A 21,544-nucleotide genomic window follows, 5' to 3' on the forward strand; every position below is an offset into this window, starting at 1 on the left:
AACTTTGCTGGTTTTGCCTATGTGCTTCTTCCTAAGGCATGCAAAAAAAGTAGTGAAATTCAGAAAGCATTTACAATCTAGACAGCCGAGGCGCTGAAGTCCTAACAGACATCACCTAAATATCAGTGCCTGTGACTTCCCCCTCCCCCACACGAATTTTAGAGGTCAGGCATGGGACACACTGTAATTTCCCTCTGCTTTATGGTCCAGCTGAAAACAAAGCCACTGGAAGGAATTCTAACTTGGATATTGGAATTCTTTGAAACTCCTGGTCCTTGGGAGCCAAACAAGTCCAGGGCCAGCAACAATGTTTGGGGGCACAAGTTTCCTGAAGTTTGTGGCTGAAAACCAGGCCTTCTCTGGCAAGGCTGAGGGAAGGGCTGGATGCTGCAGACTGAACACCCTTCAAGGATGCCCCGTAAGTGATCAGAGCCCTGGGCCTAAGACTGAGCAGTTGCAGGATGCCCCCCTCAACAGTGAGGCAAAGCATCGCCAGTGAGTCTTGACAGCAGGTTTGCTCATGTCCCTGAATTAGGCAAAGGGGAGTGATGCTATGAGGGGAGCTCAAAACCAATCCCAAGGGGGGCTGCTTGTGTCAATTCAAAAGCCACATGCTCCTGGAAAGCAAAATGCCTTTCCCCGCAGTTTACTCTGTGAGGGAAATCCCCTCATTTTAGAAGAAGCTGTTGATCTCAACCCAGGCTGCTGGCTCTGTGGGTTGGGCTCGGGCAGAGCTTGTGCTGCTCCCCCTAGGACTGGGCCCAGGGCCAGCAGGGCCAGCTTCTTCAATGGAAGGGGCCTAAGCAGGGAGGCAGGCACTCCCCTGGGGATAGGGCTCTTCTGGGGCAGTGTCTGAGGCCTGAGGCCTGTGGTGGCCTGGCTCTCCAGGCGTGGCCAGGTTTGGGCAGCCAGGGTTCCTTCTGCATCCCAGGGGTTCCTCCTTGCAATCCAATGCTTCTCCCCACCCTTGCACAGTGCCTCAACAGCCCAAAGGAGATACTGTTATCCGAGACCCAGAGATCCTGGACTGCCAGTCGCACACACAAGAAAGTCCCTGTCTGCTCATCCTCATCCTCCAGGAGGACCCCACCCCCCTGAAATCAGTGGTGCAGGTGATGCTCTTCAGCACTGTATAGAGAATAAAGACAACATGCACTCAAGCCAGCACACAACGGCTAAGGAGAATAAAGACAGCCCAGCCAGGGAGGGGTCTCCAGGAGAGCTGAGGTTAAGACACCCCATTTCTAAATGTCCATCTCCAGGGTGGACATTCTGCAGCCTTCCTCTAGGGCTTCTGCTCAAAGAGGTCGTGATACTCCTGCTGCTCCAGCTCACGGTTATACTTCTCGATTTCCCGGTTGGCTTCTTCCACATAGTCATTCATGAACTGGTCCATGACTGGCATCTCATTAAGGAAGAGAGCCCTAAGCCAGGAGGACAAGGGAGCCTGCCCGGGCCCAGCGGGGTCTGTGGGCAGGTGAGGTGTGGGACACCAACGTAGTGAGTGCCCAGACCACACAGAGGGTACATGACGGGCTCTTTTTATATACTAGCAACACCACAGCTACAAAGAAGTGACAGGGGTCGGCACAGGGTCGTTCCTGACATCTTAGAACTGAGCCCTTCAGCTTTCATTAGCATACAGCAGCAATCCTATCCACCTTTTCACAGATTAACTACTGTAATTAGGCCCAGTCTCCAACAAGTAAATTATGACCCTGATGACCACAAAATCCAGGATGTCACCACAGCTACATTTAAACTACAGCCCACAGAATAACATCAGCAATCACTGAATGAAGGGAAATGTAATTTTAACGACTGTAAGAGGCCAAAATGACAAGTTTGCCTCTGTGGCTTGCTATGTGTTCCCAGAACCCAGCCTGCTCCAGGGGCTGGGCTGCGGCAGCTTTAGCAGACACCCTCTTTACAGCCAGGCTTCCACACGCCCCCAGAATCACTGCCCAGGATTCCAAGGATACGTGGATGAAAATCAGTCTTGTCACCAAAGAAGTTGACAAACTGGGTGCCATTATAAAAATAGCCTGCCGGAAGAGGGTCCAGGTGGCGTTTCACCTATAGGAACAAAGAGTCCTGTTAGAATTATCTACTTTCTATCATTCACTCCTTCACTAAAAATAAAAATAAACAAGCCTATCATCTGAGCCTATCATCTTAGCAAGATAGCCCACTCTGCTCTGTGGAAGGCTTGGAAGGCTTGACATGGCAGGGAATTACCACCACCCCCCACCCCCGCCCAGCAATGACAGATGGAAGTTCCCCACCTCTCAGGGAGGAATTCTGGGAGTTCCTAATGGGATTAAGCTCCAGTTGTCCACTGTACTGGTTTGATAACACATCCTTTGTTGGCTGTCTCCCCTTCCTTCTCTCTTTTGTTTTTTTTTGTGAGGAAGATCAGCCCTGAGCTAACATCTGCCAATCCTCCTCTTTTTGCTGAGGAAGACCGGCCCTGGGCTAACATCCGTGCCCATCTTCTTCCACGTTATATGGGATGCCCCACAGCATGGCTTGCCAAGTGGTGTGTCAGTGCGCGCCTGGGATCCGAACCGGTGAACTCCGGGCTGCTGCAGCGGAGCGCGCGCACTTAACCACTTGCGCCACCGGGCGGTCCCTCCTTCTTCTTTCTTACTTTCCCATTTTCCTACTGGTGTCTCCTAGAATCACTTACAAAACAAACTACCTGCACTCAAACTCTCGCTCAAGGTCTGCTTCTGGGGGAACACACACTGCAAGGACTGCCTTCTGAGGTGCCCACAGTGTCCTCCTCAGGAGCGCCCAGGGTTACCCAGGTCCGGTAGGAGCTAGACATGAAGGGGCCCTCCTCATGTCCAAAGCAGGGGCTCCTGGAGTCCCAGAGTCCTGCCCACCTCCTCATTACTGGGATTGGTGACAGAGCCCATGCTGAGACCTGGACTCTCTGTCCCTTTCACCCTTTGTCCCCAAACCCATCAGGAAAAGGCCCCAGTGGGCATGGGGACTGGGGCAGAGGCTGTGAATCAGCCTGGAGGTTGGGAGGCTCATCAAGGGGCCTCTCGTCCTGGCCTCAGGATTCCACAACCTGCCTATGAGCAGCTTCTGGATCTAGACAGTTTTTCCTGGGCCCTCACTGGTTTATCTGTGGTTTATCTAGGACAGAGGGATGGGAGGAGAAAATAACTACTTTAGCTGCTTGAACAGCGTGACAGCAGGGCTGCAAATCACCTGTTCCTCCCACAGGCACTGGTTCTCCTCGATCTCATGCCCAGGTCACACCAGAGGTCACCCCCCCTCCTTACGGAGGCTGCAAGGCCAGATGGCCTGAGATTTCTCTTCACCCAGCTTCCCTCTGTGACCTGAGAGAAGCAAGACCTCTGGCATGCCTTAAAAATAGGCCCTTATTTGTAGGAATCCTAAAGGATGGAGTTGCACTAGCCTAGAAGGACAGCCTTGGGACACTGAGGGGGTTTAGGCCCCCAGGGCAGGGTACTCACATGGATGTTCCTGATCTCCTGCTGGGTCAGCATCCCTCTGGTCTTCAGGGCTTTCCTCTGAGGCTTCTGTGCAGAGATGTAGGGAGGGGTCAGGTCCCAACAGAACTGATGGAGTACATGGGTGGGTGAGGGCTCAGGGCTCTGGGGGCCAGTTACATGATTAAGATCCCAGTGGAGGGAAAAGCACAAGTGCTGTCATGGCCTGGACACAATATCCTGCCTGTCTGCCCCTCAACAAGACCACTTTCCCACCATAGAGCCCTGTGTGCCAGAGGGGAACAAGTGGCAGAGGAGAGACCAGTGCTTTTGGAAATAGGCACGTTTCTGCCTCAGCAGATTCTCAACCCTAAGCCCCATCAGTGACAGATATGCAGACAAAGGGACAACCTGAGGTTCCATAGTCAAACACCACTTAGGAGTTTAGCCAGGTGAGTCTGACAAAGACATAGCCTACAGGAAGCCATCCTTCAGTATAAGAGAGAGGTCCCAACTGAGCATCTACAAAAGACCCAGGCCCCAGCCAACTCTTTCCAGAGTTCTAGGATGAGCTAACTCCCTAAGGCTGTGCTAAGAGGCTTATCACCCAAAGCTTGCAGCATATTGGAGGATTTTTAATTCTAGTCTGGGTTTTATTTTTCTTTGCATCAGGCTAAAGATGCTTGCGTGCATCTACAGGCAAGGCTCCTCTTCCCCTCTTCCTGTCTCCAGGGCCCTGGGACTCACTGCTATCCATGCTTGGAGTCTTGGTTTGCACATAGCTCTAACCACATTTTTGTTGTTTCTCTTTTCTAGACAGAGAGCCTAAGTATAAGAGATTCTGGGCTCAGAACACAGGAGAGCCTTTGAATTAGGTTCAGATGAGAAAAGACATTTTGAGTTTAGAATACCAGGTTGACCAAAGGTCCACATGGAAGGACTGGGTTTCACCTATGTTCTAGTTAAGCAACCTAATAACTCTAGTCTGCCTTGGGAAGTAGAATTGGAAATGGCTATGAAAACAAGTCTGCCTCGAGTTTGCCTGAGTGGCTTCCTCCTACTCCCAAAGCATCCCTGAAAGTTCTGGCTGAGCCTGTGGGGGGGACCAGTGGAGAGGCAGCAGGGAGGCAGTGGAGGGGCTTCTGTCTCAAGGCCAGTAGCAGCCCTGATGTGTGCTCGTCACATCTGTACCAGGTCTGTCTGGGCTTTGGGAACCACCTGCTTAGCTGACTGCCGCAGCCAGTCCTTGACGCTTTCCTCCTTCAGGGAGCAGCCGATGAACACGAGGTAGCACTCCTGCTGCCCGCTGCTCTCTTGAAGTATGCTTCGGGAGTCGGGCGGTGGCGTGGGTCCCTCCAAAACTGGTATGATGCTCAAGGAATTGGCCAGAGTGTTGTGGCAGACCTCCATGATCCTCTCAGAGTCTGCAAGGAGAACACATGGAGATCCTGCCCCGACAAGATAAGGCTACACTATGACTCTAACAGTGTAGATGATTGGGGACAGACTCTTGAGACATATGCAAGAAGGAAAACTGACATGACTGGTGGCAAGTTAGAAAAGATGAAGTAAGAGAGAGAGGAGCAAAATAAGTTTCTAGCTTGTCTGATTCAGTGATCAGATGGACACCATTAACCCAGAAGGAATTACAAGAGGAAAGCCCTCTTGGTAGAGGTGGAGGGGGTGGGTCTCAGCAGAGACCTGAGAGGCCAAGGGAGGACGGTATGTCAACAGTGCAAGTGCTGCAGAAGGGTCACATGGATGGGAACAGAAAAGATGTGACCAAGTTTATAGGCTGAGGAGCTGGGAGCTAGGACTGAATTGAGACACAAGAAAAGGGCAAGGTCCCCCAAAAGGGCAGGATGAAAAAGGGATCCAGAACAAAGAGAGGTTAAACTTGAACAAGAAAGTGGTCACGAATAGGTCTAAATAAAGGAGAAAAGGAGGTGACAATTGGGGAGAGGGAAGACGAAGGCATTAAGACCTCTGAATCGGGGATGGGGAGGTGCTACCTGTCAGAGCCTGAGGGAAGTGGGCCTAAGTAAGGGGCTTGCGGAGAGGGGCCAAAGTTTCAGATTCAGTAACATAAATTAGGCCAAAGGACCTTGAGACCTTGAGAGATTCTTTTATACAGGCTATGTCCTCTAATTCTCCCATCTGAACATAGACAGTCCCATGCTTACAACTCTCAGTGGTTCCCTACAGCAGACATTGATAGTTGCCTGCCTAGCATCTCCCTCTTCCTTCAATACCAATTCTCCTTGGGTGACGGGTCCCGGAAGGCATGGCAACTCAATTCTGGCCAATGAGAGGAGAAATGTGCTGAGGAATTGATAAAGATACCCAAAGGAAGAGTCAGCCTCTCCTGTTGGCTGGATGTTGTGTCTGGGTGTGACACCTAGACCTGCAGCACTACCTGGCAACCATGAGGGGCAGGAACCTGAGGACACGCTGACACAACAAGAATGGAAGAACACAGAGACACTCATTACCTGGGTTCTCAGTGGCCTTGCTATGCTGCCCACCCTTTTGACTTGTTAAGTAGCTAACACCTGCTGGTTGAGTTGGGGTTTTCTGTTATAATAGCCAACAGACACACTCTCTCTCTCCCTCCCCCTACACCCCAGCCATAGCAAACTCTTTCGGGTTCCTGAAATGTGCTTTTTTTGCCTCAGGGCCATGGCACATGCTGTGCCTTTTCCCTGGAATATTCTCCTCTTTCTCAATGTTGAGTTGACTGACTACTTCTTGTTTTTTTTTTTTTTTTGTGAGGAGATCAGCCCTGTGCTAACATCTGCCAATCTTCCTGTATTTTTTGCTGAGGAAGACTGGCCCTGGGCTAACATCTGTGCCCATCTTCCTCCACTTTATATGGGACGCCGCCACAGCATGGCTTGCCAAGCAGTGCATCGGTGCGCACCCAGGATCCAAACCGGTGAACCCCGGGCCACCATAGCGGAGCACGCGCACTTAACCGCTTGCGCCACCGGGCTGGCCCCTGACTACTTCTTGTTTTGAGGCCTTCTCTGACCCCCAGCCCAAGACAGAGAGACTTCACGTCACTAGGGCTCCAGAGGTCTAAGGCTGATAAACAGGCCTACTGGACAGAAAGGAGGAGAAGGCAAGTAGAAGGCTTGATGACTTTGGCAGAAACAGATCTGGAGCTGGAGAGCTCAGCGTTGGGATAGCTCCTGATGACAGATCTAGGAGGAGGCCACAGATGGCTCAAGAGGGATAAGGTGTGTCTCTGGAACAAGGAAGTCATGGAGCTGTGAGGAGAGGCTCTGGGCTGGCCGAGGGGAAGGACAGATCCTCCACTGTGGAGCAGGAGGACCTGGAGAAAAGTGGGTTCTTGGCAGAGAGAGGTGACTGGAAGAGCCTGATGGTGTAAGGCCCAGAGGGGAGGGTTTTTGAGAGTCTGAGAGCAGACTCACATTGTGAGATGTGAGCACTCCATAGTGCAGGGCTCCCAAATCCAACCCCCGAGTTACCTGAAAACTTCACTTTGCCCAGGATGTGGTAGATGTTTCCAGAGAAGGGACTTGGCTTGATGGAGGACTGAATTGCTGGTGGAGGAAGAGGACAGGGCTGTCACCCACCTAGGGAGGCCAAGTTCAGGGTGGCACAGCTGGGAGGGTTTGGGACTGGAGCCTAGTGGAGGCTGCAGGGTCCACAGGTTCCATCCCCACCCAGCTCCTCCCCAGTGGCTCTGCCACTGTTCCCAGGGGTGGGGGACTCCTGGATCCTCAAATCCCTCTGCTTGTTTTTGGTCCAAAACAGACAGAATACTAAAATGGTGCCAGGAAGCAGGGACAACTCTGGGGCACTCTTTTACCAGGGTCTGTAACATGTCGCAGCCAAGGCTTACCTTTACACTTGGCCACAAAGCGAGTCCTCTCCAAGTGACGACCAAACCATACGCAGATCTGAACCATTAGTGGAAAGACTGATCCAGCATGAAATTTACCTTCATACCTTAAGAGGTTTAAAAATGATAAGTACAAGTAATTGTGGCTTTGAGTGTTATTTTATACTACCTTGGCATGAACTATGTATCATTTATCCTATAATATTTGTTTTTTGGTTTTTTTTTTTGTGAGGAAGATCAGCCCTGAGCTAACATCCATGCTAATCCTCCTCTTTTTGCTGAGGAAGACCGGCTCTGAGCTAACATCTATTGCCAATCCTCCTCCCTTTTTTTTTTCCCCCAAAGCCCCAGTAGATAGTTGTATGTCATAGTTGCACATCCTTCTAGTTGCTGTATGTGGGACGCGGCCTCAGCATGGCCGGAGAAGTGGTGCGTCGGTGCGCGCCCGGGATCCGAACCTGGGCCGCCAGTAGCGGAGCGCGCACACTTAACCGCTAAGCCACGGGGCCAGCCCTATCCTATAATATTTGAATTCTCTCTTACTTGATTGCCATTTTGTGTATAAAACACTTATTTAAATGTATATCTGGGGCCGGCCCCGTGGCTTAGCGGTTAAGTGCGCGCGCTCCGCTGCTGGCGGCCCGGGTTCGGATCCCGGGCGCGCACCAACGTACTGCTTCTCCGGCCATGCTGAGGCCGCGTCCCACATACATCAACTAGAAGGATGTGCAGCTATGACATACAACTATCTACTGGGGCTTTGGGGGGAAAAAAATAAATAAATAAAATCTTAAAAAAAAAATGTATATCTGTCTCTTGCATCTTAAGGATGGTAGGCACGGTTGCCCCATTAGAGCAGGAAAGTCCTACCACCTTTAGACTAGCACTTCCTTGAAGTCAAAAGACCCCATTAACCTTTGAAGCCTGCTAGTGCCCCAGCTGAGATTAGGGTCCTTCCTGGTACCCTTTGAGCTCTTCCTCAGGATCCCCTCCCACTCCCTTCTGGGCTCCAACTATGCCCCACCATTGTTGAGGGCAGCTTAACAGACTGCACATTTGGATGTGTAACACTCTCTCCAGAAGGAACTAAAGGGCTGGGTCATCTCTGCTCTACTTTCTCAGTTTTTAGTTCAGTAGACATAACGCCTGCTACAGACTCATTAAGAACATAGCCATATTTAGAGCATTTAAAAAATTTAACTTTTTAGGGGCCGGCCTGGTGGTGTAGCAGTTAAGTTCGTGCATTCCGCTTTGGTGGCCCGGGGTTCACTGGTTTGGATCCTGGGTGAGGACCTGCTCACTGCTTGTCAGGCGATGCTGAGGCAACATCCCACACAGAAGAGCTACAACTCTATGACTATGATGTACAACTATGTACTGGGTCTTTGGGGGTGGGGGAAAGAGGAAGATTGGCAACAGATGTTAGCACAGGGCCAATCTTCCTCAAAAAAACAAACAAACAAAAAATTTAACTTTTTATTATGGAAAATTTCAAACACACGTAAAGATAGAAGGGTAATATAAAGAACACCCATCACCCAGCTTCCAAAGTTATGGAATTGTGAGGAAGATCAGCCCTGAGCTAACATCTGCCAATCCTCCTCTTTTTGCTGAGGAAGACTGGCCCTGGGCTAACATCCATGCCCATCTTCCTCCACTTTATACGGGACGCCGCCACAGCATGGCTTGCCAAGCGGTGCGTCGGTGCACGCCCGGGATCCAAACCGGCGAACCCCGGGCCGCCACAGCAGAGCGTGCACACTTAACCACTTGCGCCACCGGGCCTGCGATTCCTTCTATTGAATTATTTCCTTGAGATGAATCTCCAGGATTAGAATCAGTCCAGCAAAGGGTGTAACCATCTCATAGGTAATAACTGACATCACCCCCAGCAGTAGATGAGTATTTCAGTTGCACAAAAAATCCCCTAGCAATGATTATTATATATTTTTGGTTAAATGTAATAGATGTCAATCAAAACAACAGTGAGGCATCACCTTACATTTCTGAATATTACTGACATGGAATTCTGTTACCACAGTTGCCATTTATACTTGCTCTTTATTTTTTTTTGCGAGGAAGATCAGCCCTGAGCTAACATCCATGCCAATCCTCTTTTTGCTGAGGAAGACCGGCCCTGAGCTAATATCTATTGCCAATCCTCCTCTTTTTTCTTTTTTCCCTTTTTCTCCCCAAAGCCCCAGTAGATAGTTATATGTCATAGTTGCACATCCTTCTAGTTGCTGTATGTGGACGCCGCCTCAGCATGGCCGGAGAAGCGGTGGGTCAGTGCCGAACCCAGGCCGCCAGTAGCGGAGCGCGCGCACTTAACCGCTAAGACACGGGGCCAGCCCCTATACTTGCTCTTAAGTGAATTGTCCACATCTATATGGACTGGGTTACTTTTCTTAAATATCTAAACAAGCTTCCCATATTTAATATTAACGCTTTGCGACGTCTGATGCAACATTTTCCTCTAGTCTATTGTATTTTATTATTAGTTTCCTATATTTTAAAAATAGCACTGCAGTTTTGAATTTTATATTGTTGAAAGTATCTTATTCTTTGTGATTTCTTTTTTTGTGTGTGTGAGGAATATCAGCCCTGAACTAACATCCATGCTAATCCTCCTCTTTTTGCTGAGGAAGACTGGCTCTGTGCTAACATCTACTGCCAATCCTCCTCCTTTTTTTCCCCAAAGCCCTAGCGGATAGTTGTATGTCATAGTTGCACATCCTTCTAGTTGCTGTATGTGGGACGCCGCCTCAGCATGGCCAGAGAAGCAGTGCGTCGGTGCGCGCCCGGGGTCCGAACCCGGGCTGCCAGTAGCGGAGCACACGCACTTAACCGCTAAGCCATGGGGCCGGCCCTGTGATTTCTTTAAAGTAAGGTGGTGGCATAACATTTTTGTAAGACTGACACGTTCTTTTCACCTTCTCCCCATCCAAACAAGTCATTTGGAGACCATGAGCTTCTCTGGCTTCTTTGTTCAGAGCCTGAATCCTTAAAGAAATTTGGAAGGGCCGAGGGAAGAGCACAAGGTTTCCTACCAGACTAGGAACAAAAGCCCTTCTACCCGGGGAGATGGGGATGGGGTCGATGAGAACAGGGAGGGTTGTGGGAAGGGAATGGCCGAGAATCAGCCAGCAACAGCACTGAGCTGAGCACATCCTGGACTAAAGCCTATTGCCTGTGAGGTGGTGGCCCTGGTCCAAGGAGGGAGGGGAGTAATGTATAGGGATGAGTAGGAGTCTGAAGGCTGCCATCTTGTTAAAAGATTAAATTATCTGACTCCTAGGAAGGGACTCAGAAGAGAGGGCCTGAAGGGTGATTTTGAGGCCTCTCCATCTCTGATTCTCTACAAGGAATGATCTTCCTGATAAAGGGAAGGTTTCAGACTCTAGACTCACAGAGCCTTCCAATGAACCCATCATACCTGGCTCTCTCCTGGGTCAGTCTGCCTCCAGGAAAGTCTATGCCCTGAGCTAGGTTCACGTGCACCATGCCCAGAATGAGTCGGTGTGGTCTGGAGAATGGGTGCTTCCCTAGGCACCAGGTGGAGATGGCAGGAGTCTCAAGACAAGACCCAGGGGTGTAGGCAGCAAAAAGGTCAGTAGCTGCAGCCACTGGAGAGAAAGGTTTCACTCCAGAAGCTTCAACCGTTTCTTTTTAGCTAAGATATAATTCTCTTGTTCAGGTATAAGGAATGATCCACTCACCCACTGTTTAAGTGACAAATCAGAGGTTCCTTCCAAGAGTATGCCTGAAAACCTTGAGTTTTGCAAATTGATCTTCTGTTTTTTGCTTTTTAACAGCATTGTACAATTAGTTTTTTGCTAGTACAAAATACTGGTGATATAAGGGGTGGTGTGGAAGATGTAGAAAGGTGCCTAGGGGAAGTGAGTAAGGTAACAAAGATAATCCAAATCAACATGAGAGATTAATTTTGGCTAAGCTTTAATGACTGTCTTCCCTTGAAGAGACCAGTAATCCATTCTATACAGGGACAAGTGCAGCACGGTGGTTAAGAGGACAGGCTCTACAGCCACACAACCTGAGTCTGAAATCCAGCTCTTTCACTTACTAGCTGTGTGACTTCGGACAAGTCATTTAACTCCTTGCTGCCTCAGTTACCTTATCCCTAAAATGAGGGAAATAATGGAATCCACCTCGAAGGCTTGGTTTGAGGATTAATGAGATGACACAGTAGAGCTCTTAGAGTGGCAGTGTCCAATAGAACTTTCTGTGATGAGGGAAATGTTCTGGATCTGCACTGTCCAACATGATAGCTGCTAGCCACAGATAGCTATTCAGCACTTGAAATGTGGCTTGTGTGACTGAAAGACTGAATTTTAAATTTTATTTAATTTTTATTAATTTATATTTACATTTTATTAAATAGCCAAATGTGGCTATTGGCTACATACCAGAGAGCACAGTCTTAGAACAATGTGTAGCACGTGGTATTAGTATGTACAGTGCACTTGGCACTCTCTTTCCTCCTCCTCCTCTCCCCTCTGGAGAAGAGGATCACAGGCTGGGTGGCAGCCAGCAGTGAAGAAACATCCCTTAGGTCACATCAGCAGGGAACCTACCTGTCAGGTGGAAATCCTAGAGGACTGACTGTATTCTCAAGAGCAACGCTCTCACCTGGGAAGGTTATAACTCCTTGGTTCCATGCCAGCCACCTCACCCTCACTAGAGGCTAGAGGAAACAGAGGGGACTGTTGTGCTTGGTGCCCACAGGATGACTCTCTAAGTTTTAACATCTAGCAAGGCTCCCAATCTGGAGCCCAAGATGTGGAGCACTGGGCTCCTGGCAAAGCCAGCAGCTGTTGGGACATGGCAGGCCGTTACAGCTGCCATTCTCACCCTTGTAGAGCACACCTGGTATTTTCACTTTCTCTTTTTTTTTTTTCTGTAAATAAATAAATCATTGGGTTTACAAAAAAATCTTAGCTACTTTTCAATGATGATACTTGCCAGCCAGGGTACATTAAATATCGAGATCGTAGCATCTGAGGACTTGAAAAACTATTTTCTGAGAGAATCAGCTCAATGTCTTCATTCCTTTGAAAACATACAGAAAAATCCAGATTAATTAAAACTATCAAGCTTAATCTGCACATTTTGCTTCCTCCCCACCGTCTCCATAGACACACATACAAGCACATATGCATACATTTTTTTCTGTTATTTCACCCCTAAACACTTCAGTATGCATCTCCTAAGAACAAAGACAGTATCTTATAGAACCACAATACTATTTTCACACCCAAGGAATTTAATATGGTGGACCAGCAGCACTGGTATCACCTGGGAGCAGAATCTCAGGCCCCACACCAGACCTGCTGAATCAGAGCCCTCATTTTAATAAGATCTCCAAGAGATTCATAAGCACATTAAAGTTGGAAAAGTGTTGATCTAACATACATTCATTTTCAATCTATATAGACTGGGGTACTTTTATGAGGGGAAGGGACCCACGATCCAATCAAGGACTGCTCATTGAATTTACAATCTTTATTTTCCTTTAATCTGGAACAATTCCTGGAACTTTTGTTTCTCATGGCATTGACATTTTTGAAGAGTACCTGCCAGCTGTCTTGTGTCCCACAACCTAGATTTGTCTGGTTGTTTCCTCATGATTGGATTCAGCTAAACATTTTTTGCAAGATGGCAAGATAAACATTTAGTATCCAAGTGATGTTGTGTCCTCCCCACAGCATCACATGAAGGAGTCACATCATGTCAGTTTCTCCCATTAGTGGTCTTGCTAAGTCTAATAATTTGGTCAACACTATGTCTACTAGACCTCTCCACTGTGAAGGTACTTTTTCTTCTTTGTAAGCAGTAAGTAGTCTGTGGAGTGATACTTTGAGAGGAGTGAATATCTTTTTCCTCAACAATCTGTCACTCACTGCTTTAACATCCACTGATGAATCTTGCGTAAATCAAGCATTTTACTAAAGGTTACAAAATGGTGACTTTTTAGTTATATAAATCCTTACTTATTTATTAGTTAGCATTCTTCTGTTAAAAGAGATTTACTATCCCGCCCCTCCTCATTTTTTTAGTATCACCATGGACTCCTTTTATTCCACATGCTATAATCCATTATTATCATTGTTGTCTGTTATGCTCAAGTTGTCCCACATTTGGCTAGTGGGAGCTTCTTTAGCCAGCTCCCGTAACCTTTTGATATATCTCCTCTAATCTTTGAGTACTTCCTTGCTTTATTGACATAAAATGTACCAGGCTCACCCTGTACTTTCCCTGCCCTAGAGCTGCAATCAGCCAATTCTCCAAGGAGTCCTGTTACCTTGTAGTGGGGATTGGTACTTAGAAACCCAGATCTAGAGGTAGGAGTGTTTATTGCTACTATGGTATTAGTATTTCTATTCCCTTTCAATGGAAAGAGCTAGGAAAAAAACATTTTTTTGAAATAATGAATTTATATTGAGCCCCCCAATTCAAATCCAACATTTCCAGGATTTTTCCTCACCTTTCCCATTTCATATTTTTAATTTCCCTTCTCTAACTAGTGATGTTTGGAATCGGGGTTCCAACAGAGGATTATGTTCAAAAGTTACTTGAATTACTTATTCTGTGTGTGTATGGTTGTTACTACTTGGACATATAGATGGATTCATTTTTTTGTTTATATTTAGTTTTTTCCCTTCTTGTTGATTTAATTTTTGAATATATGAAATATTTGCATTACTCAAAAGTCAAAACTATATAAAAAGTATACACATTTATCCTTATTGAGCAAACAAAATTATACAATCAGATGTCCTCCCTTCATACATACACACATATACCAACTCATCAGTTCTCTATTTTTAGTTTGTAATTTGGACCTAAGTCTATGAAGTAAAAAGATCATTTCTCTATGTTCTCTACACCATTTCTCTCACATCTTAACACAAGGAACATTGAGAGACTCTTGACTTCCATCCTTTAATGGATGAGAATGTGAATGCATCAAAACAAAATATCTCAAAACAGTACAGGATAGTGACCCATGGGATGCTTTTCGTGATTTTTATACAGCATCGAAAGCACTTCTATAAATGCTCAGGTCTTAGATACAGTGGAAAGATCCTGTGGGCCACAGTCAGAGTGTTGTATCTAAGAAAGTGGCTGGTCCTACAGGGTAAAGTGAACTTGATAAGTTTACCTGGCGACAATCCCATTTTCTGCAAGAATGAAAGCTGCAGTAGGATTGGCAGCCCTGATGAGGCTCTGCAGCTGAACAAGGAGAGGGTGCCTCTGTTCCGTGGTGTGACTGGTAAACACCACATTACTCACCAGTCCTGGGGAATAAAACCAAGAATGGTTCAGCCTTCGAGTCCTGACTGGAGCAGAGGGATAACACAAACATGGGCCCTTGCTCCCTTTCCTGATCAGCCCTTCCAGTAGCCCCCTTGTGTAGACACCCCTGGCCCCCAACACTGACATACACAGACATCATGCTGTTCCCCTTTCTGCCACCGCTACCTCTTGGAGTGAATGGCCTCAACTCGATAGCTGCCTCCCTTCCTAACCTCCGTCTTCTTAATTCTGCTTTCCAGCTGACACCCAGAGCTTCTTCATCAAAGGGCCCTTTCCACATCCCCTGTACTTAACTGCATCTGGAACTGGTGCCATTGACCTTCACCAGTTCAGACCACAGGCACTAACCATTAGATTCTCAAAGAGTGCACAGCCAAGAAGGAGTCACACGCAAAGACCTACAATTCCAAGATAAGTGCTAACTTAGATATTCACATAGTGATATAGTAAGAAAGAGGGGCCCATGTAATGAGAGGTTGTGGAGTGAGCTATGATCACTCCCAATCTTTCTGTGAAAATATAGAAGTAAAATCCATAACACCACAGAGAATTTAGAAATCAGGGAAGTTACCACATCCCACCATGCCAACATAATTATACCTCCTTCAAACTCATTCCTGTTTTTAATTATGATCATAGCATATACACCATTTCTGCTAAAAGATCATTTGCATTTTTGTTATTCAACCATTTTTATTCATATCTTAATACTGTGAAAATTTCAAATATATACAAAAAATAGAAAAAAGTAGTATAATGATAACTCCCATGTGCCCATCACCCGGCTTCAAGAATTATCAACACTTGTATTTCTTCCATACCATATCCCAGCTCCTTTCCCCTCCTCCCCCACTGGATGATTTTGAGGCCAGTCCCAGACATGCTTTTATTTCATCCAAAAATATTTCAGTATATATATTCATAAGATAAAGGCTCTTTTAAAAAATTAATGATTAATAATAAATTCTTTAATATAAAAAAATATAGCCTGTGTTCAAATTTCTGACTGTCTCATGAATGTTTCCTTAAAGTTAACTTTTTTGAACCAGGAACCAAACTCCACACATTATATTTCATTGATGCATCTCATAATTCTCTTTCAATCTATAGTTTCTCCTTATTTCTCTGTATTTATTTGTCAAAAAACTGTATCCTGTAAATTTCTCCCACTCTGGATTTTGCTGATTGCATCTCTATTGTGTTGCTTAACACAATAGCTAGATCTCTTTTATAGATTCAATCTTTTTTATTATAAAGTAATTTTTAAAAAATTTCTTGTTCTTTTTTCTAAATTCTTAAGTTGAATGCTTAATTCATTATTTTAAAAAGTTATTTCTTGTGTAATAACATAGTACCTTAAGGGTCTATGCTTTATTTTGAATTATTTGGCACAGAAATATTCATGACAGGTTGCAGATGGTATCCTTTATAATTAAAAATCGCCCTTTTAGACTTTTCAATTTTTTGCCTTGAATTCAAACTTGCTATTAATAATACTGCCTTCTTTTTTTTTTTTTTTTTGTGAGGAGATCAGCCCTGTGCTAACATCTGCCAATCCTCCTCTTTTTTTGCTGAGGAAGACTGACCCTGGGCTAACATTCGTGCCCATCTTCCTCCACTTTATATGGGACGCCGCCACAGCAGGGCTTGACAAGCAGTGCGTCAGTGCGTGCCCGGGATCTGAACTGGCGAACCCCGGGCTGCCGCAGCGAAGCGTGCGCACTCAACTGCTTGCGCCACCGGGCTGGCCCCTGCCTTCTTTATTCTTGTATGCATTTGTCTGCTATGTCTTTGCTCATTCTTTTATCATCATCCTTAGTTTTAGATGCTTCTCTTGTACAGAGCATCGTATAATTAGGTTTTGTTTTTTGGTTTAGTCTGAGATACTTTTCCTTTTAATAAGTGTTTATCCCATTTATATTTACTGAACTTTGTGTCATCTTGTTTATGTTGGATTCAGTTTTAAATTTTTTTTTTTCCTTTAGCAGTATGATCTCTGCAATCTTTGTTTTCTGTTTTCTTCTGACAAGTGGTGGGCTTGCAGTCTGTTTTTAGTTCTTATGATAGCTATCCCTATATCTTTTATTTTATTTTATTTATTTATTTTTTTGTGAGGAAGATCAGCCCTAAGCTAACATCCGTGCCAATCCTCCTCTTTTTGCTGAGGAAGACCGGCTCTGAGCTAACATATATTGCCAATCCTCTTCCTTTTTTTTGTTTCCCCAAAGCCCCAGTAGATAGTTGTATGTCATAGTTGCACATCCTTATAGTTGCTGTATGTAGGACGCAGCCTCAGCATGGCCAGAGAAGCGGTGCATTGGTGCGCGCCCGGGATCCGAACCTGGGCTGCCAGTAGCGGAGCGCGCGCACTTAACCGCTAAGCCATGGGGCCGGCCCTCCTTATATCTTTTTTTAATAATAGATCTAAATCACTGTGAATGTCACCTTTAGACAATGCCTATTGACTTTTCAATATGACAGATGGGGAAGGTGGTACACCCTTAAATTCTTCCCACTTCTCCACTATCACATTCTGGTTGGTTACATTAATAATTTTAGTTCCTCTAATGGATACTTTTAAATCTTTAAAGAGTATAATTAACTCTCTATAACTTGATTTAACAGCTCTAAACTTTATTGATCTCCCACTCTGGAAGATGTAGAGATAGTATCTCTTTCCTGCTGCCTTCAAAGTTTTTGTTAAATATCATTTCATTTATAGGTTTTCAAGATTTTCAACATTTATATTCCATTTTGTAATAGAATTCTCACAGGTGTTATCATCAATTATATAACTAAAAAGATTCAATGCTCATCATCAATCTTTTTACTAGTAGAGACTAGCTTTACAAATAAATGATTAGTTCATAAGTGAATATCTCTTAATTATGGAGACTTGGGCTTTCCTAAGTAATCTTGTAATTCTAGGGCCCTGAATAAAGAATATTCAGTACACAGTACTCTGTACCAATACTATTTAGTTCAGTCAAGTGTTTAGTTAAAAAAAAAGTTAGCTGTATTTAGTATTTGAGGGCAAAACTCAAACAATGTCAGAAGAGTTTACAGAGAAAATAAATTCTCTTCCTCCCCAGCCACCTAGCTCCCTTCCCTGGAGGCAACCATGGTTATCAGAGTCTTACATCTTCTTCCAGACATGTGTGGAGTATGTACAAGTAAATGTGTGTGTGTATAATTTTTTTTCCCACAAATAGTGACATACTACACTATTCTGTACCTTGTTCTTTCCACTTAACCTCTTTACTTTTTAATTTCGGTAAAGCTTACTTCTTCCTTAAAACCTCCCCTAATACCACCCTGCTCTCTCCCCTTTTCCAAACTACAAAAGCTCCTTTGAAGAACATAGGTGGCATTTAAAATATAGGGCTTATATTTTTATTTACCTTCTTTATGCATGTAAAAAGATGGCATGACGTAAAGATTAAAGCATGGGTTTTAGAACCAGTGAAACTGAGTTTGAATTTGGGGCTCCACTAATTACGAATGTGTGACATGAGGCAAACTGCTCAACTTGCTCTCTGAGCCCAAATTGCCTCCTCTGTTAGATGGGAACAGTAACACATACCTCCAGGTTATCAGTAAAATGCTTATCACAGGGCCTATAGATAGTAACAACTCATTAAATGCAACCTATCACCACCACCATCGTTATGAGCTGAACAACAGCCTGAGAATGGAACTTCTACACGTACACTGAGGGGCCTGGACTGACACATTCCTCAGACGACAGAGGTGGCTGTGGCATATGGGCCTCAGCCATGGCAACCAGCAGGAAGCTAAGTCATATGACTCCCACCTGTCTAGGCTGCTGAGTTCAGGTTCAGATGAATGCCCTCACTAGTATGAAGGCAACTTCCAGGACCCTTGGCCCCTGCTCCTGGTCTGAGGCAGAAGTCAGTGATACTTCCTTCCTCTCATCACTCATACTTACGGAAAAAGTGTTCCAAAATGCTAAAGACTGAATCTAACCTCATAAATCATCTGGATGCATTCCATTCATGACCAGGGAACAGGGATTAGGAGCTTCATGCTGATGGTCACATGTTACAATGGGGAAAGGGCACACACAAAGGCTAGGCAACGTGCCTGGGACCACAGACACCAAGAGTCAGAGCTCGCCTGTTGAGCACAGAACCAGCTTCCTACACGCTTATGAACCATTTTGGAATCTATTGGTTCCGTGGTTCTGAGTTGTGGGTCCCACTCTTCTCAGCTATCTGTTAGTACTCAGCTAGGAAGTCGACCTTAGGCGGATACGGCCCTCTGCCCTGCACAGTGCTTGAGAGACCTCTAAGGATTCAAGGGTGAGTTTGCTCAATGGCTTTCCCTGACATTCAAGTGGTGAGTGCAGCTCTGCCTCCTCCTCTGGACACTTGGTAAAAGGCACACACCAACTGTCCAGTTTCCCAAACCTGGGCCGTGGAGGCACCTGAGTCCTCCTCCAGGCCTGGTGAGTGCTAAACAGCTCTCGGATGCATCGTCCACTCTCAATTCCTGCTACCATTTGCCTAGTTTAGACCACCACTCTCTTCCCTAGGTCACTGCTCATTCTCTCCACTTCCAGGCTTCCTTTACTACACTTTATTCTTCATATTGTAGTCAGAGTAGTCTTTCAAAACCATAAATCTGATCACATCACTTCCCTACTTAAAATATCTCAATGCATTCCCATTACTGTTAGGCTAATATCTAGACTTCTTGGCTGTACTTCCTCAGTGCCCTGGGCATGCTCTGGTTACAGTCAGGCCTTCACTCTTGATGTTCATTCTGCCTGGAACTGTCTTTTCTCTCCTTTTTGTTGGGCCAACTCCTCCTTTAGGGTGTAGACAATTCGAATAGCACCTCTTCCAGAAGCATTCCCTAATCCTCAAGGACTAGGTTAGAGCAGGTACTGGATAAAGATTTGCTGAATAGGGGCCGGCCCGGTGGCATAGCGGTTAAGCGCGTGCACTCCACTTCAGCAGCCTAGGGTTCGCAGGTTTGGATCCCGGGCACGCACTGACGCACCGCTTGTCAAGCCACGCTGTAGCGGTGTCCCATATAAAGTAGAGGAAGATGGGCACGGATGTTAGCCCAGGGCCAGTCTTCCTCAGCAAAAAGAGGAGGATTGCCATGGATGTTAGCTCAGGGCTGATCTTCCTCACGAAAAAAAAGAAAAAAAAAAGATTTGCTGAATAAATGAACAAATAAACCAAGTGTAATAAAAGATACATGCAACCTGACCTCCAAGGCAGCTGCCCAAGCAGCTAAGCTGTGGGCAACCACATGCCAAAATTTTTCCCACTTACAAGTCTGAACAAATCCCAGTCATCAGACAGCCATCTAAAAAAGTTTCTAAGACTTATTGGTATATACATATTTGTGGTACAAAATTCATAAAGTACAAAAAGGTATTCGGTAAAAAGTTTCTTCCTCCCTTCTCCTTTGGTGCCCTGAATCCAAGTTCTCCTCCCCAGAGGCAACCACCAATAGATTTTGGGTATGCTTCTCAGATAGTCCTCATATATACAAGTATACAGGAATATTCAGAATCACATTTTCTTTTTTTTCTTTTTGCTGAGGAAGATTCTCCCTGAACTAACATCTGTTGCCAATCTTCCTCTTTCTGTATGTAAGCTGCCGCCACAGCATGGCCACTGACAGATGACTGGTGAAGGTCTGGGCCCAGGAACCAAACCTCGGCTGCTGAAGCAGAGTGTGCCGAACTTAACTGCTAGGCCACCAGGGCTGGCCTGGAATCACGTTTTCTTCTTCTTTTTTTTTTTTGTGAGGAAGATCAGCCCTGAGCTAACATCCGATGCCTATCCTCCTCCTTTTTTTTTTTTTTTTTGCTGAGGAAGATTGGCCCTGTGCTAACATCCATGCCCATCTTCCTCTACTTTATATGGGACGCTGCCACAGCATGGCTTGACAAGCGGTGTGTCAGTGCACGCCTGGGATCCGAACCTGCGAACCCCGGGCCGCTGAAGTGGAGCATGCGCACTTAACCGCTGCGCCACCACGCCGGCTCGGAATCACGTTTTCTTAAGAACTTCTCTTACACTCAAAATCTCTGTCGTCAAGGTCTCCATGCGTGGCCTAATTGTGGTAACAGCACATGACTTAGGAATTCAAATAGAGAATATGTCAGCGTTTTGTTTATTCTATTTTAAAAAGATTTCTCACATGCCCTTTCTGTTCAGAAGCTTTAACATTAAGATGGACCATCCTTGGCCAGAGAGTGGGGAAGCGTCCTAATGAAGGTAACACATTGGTGGTGCCTGTGCTCTCATTCTCATTTAGAAAGGTCACTCCAGAGGCTGCAGGGAGGCAGTGAGGACAGCAGTGAGCCTAATGCCAAAACCCCATGCCCTGGTGCAGCCACAGGAAGTGACTGGGGCCTCTGGAAACTGCGTGAGGCAAAGTTAGGAAGCCAGGCCCAGAATGAGGCACAGTGGGGAAGCAGGCAGGGTTCTAGAAGGCTCAGCACATTCTGGAGATGGTAGATACAGGAACCAGATCCAGCAAGAGGCCCATGAGATTCACAGCGGTGGAAGAGAAGAATAGGTGTGGTGGATCTTGCAGTGAGGAGCCAGGAAAGGCAGAGTGAAAATCTATAAAGGTCCTTGGACTTTGTTTAGTATCTTCTTGGACAAAAGAAACTGGAGAGCCAGACTAGTGCAAACATGCCAACCTGAGTGGCATGTACTAGGGTCACAAGCACAGACCTGGCCTGCTCAGGAAAGGCTGGGGTCTGGGTCTCTGACAGATATCTGGCCCAAAGTCCTGTCTGCCTCACAAGTACCACGTAGACAAATCCTGTAGGCTTGGGAGTCTACGTCAGGAACTGGACATAGAAAATGGGTTTTGCTTT

The 21,544-nt window shown here is 46.0% G+C and overlaps 1 protein-coding gene across 1 annotated transcript in view; it reads right to left on the bottom strand.

Annotated features, from left to right (window-relative positions):
• Nucleotides 1-1,116: 1,116 nt before the first annotated feature.
• The window catches only part of DNAAF9 (dynein axonemal assembly factor 9), a 141,520-nt gene continuing 121,092 nt past the window's right edge, over nt 1,117-21,544 (bottom strand). Inside the window, exons 30-37 of the mRNA XM_058563120.1 lie at nt 14,519-14,654; nt 12,319-12,405; nt 7,336-7,442; nt 6,959-7,033; nt 4,686-4,891; nt 3,492-3,557; nt 1,983-2,076; nt 1,117-1,398 (exon numbers count right to left, since the gene is read on the bottom strand). Of these exons, the coding sequence (XP_058419103.1) occupies nt 1,286-1,398; nt 1,983-2,076; nt 3,492-3,557; nt 4,686-4,891; nt 6,959-7,033; nt 7,336-7,442; nt 12,319-12,405; nt 14,519-14,654 (884 nt within the window). The 3' untranslated portion in view covers nt 1,117-1,285. The remainder of the gene's footprint in view (nt 1,399-1,982; nt 2,077-3,491; nt 3,558-4,685; nt 4,892-6,958; nt 7,034-7,335; nt 7,443-12,318; nt 12,406-14,518; nt 14,655-21,544) is intronic.

The sequence above is a fragment of the Diceros bicornis genome, chromosome 19 (assembly GCF_020826845.1).
Source record: "Diceros bicornis minor isolate mBicDic1 chromosome 19, mDicBic1.mat.cur, whole genome shotgun sequence".
Classification (NCBI taxonomy): domain Eukaryota; kingdom Metazoa; phylum Chordata; class Mammalia; order Perissodactyla; family Rhinocerotidae; genus Diceros; species Diceros bicornis.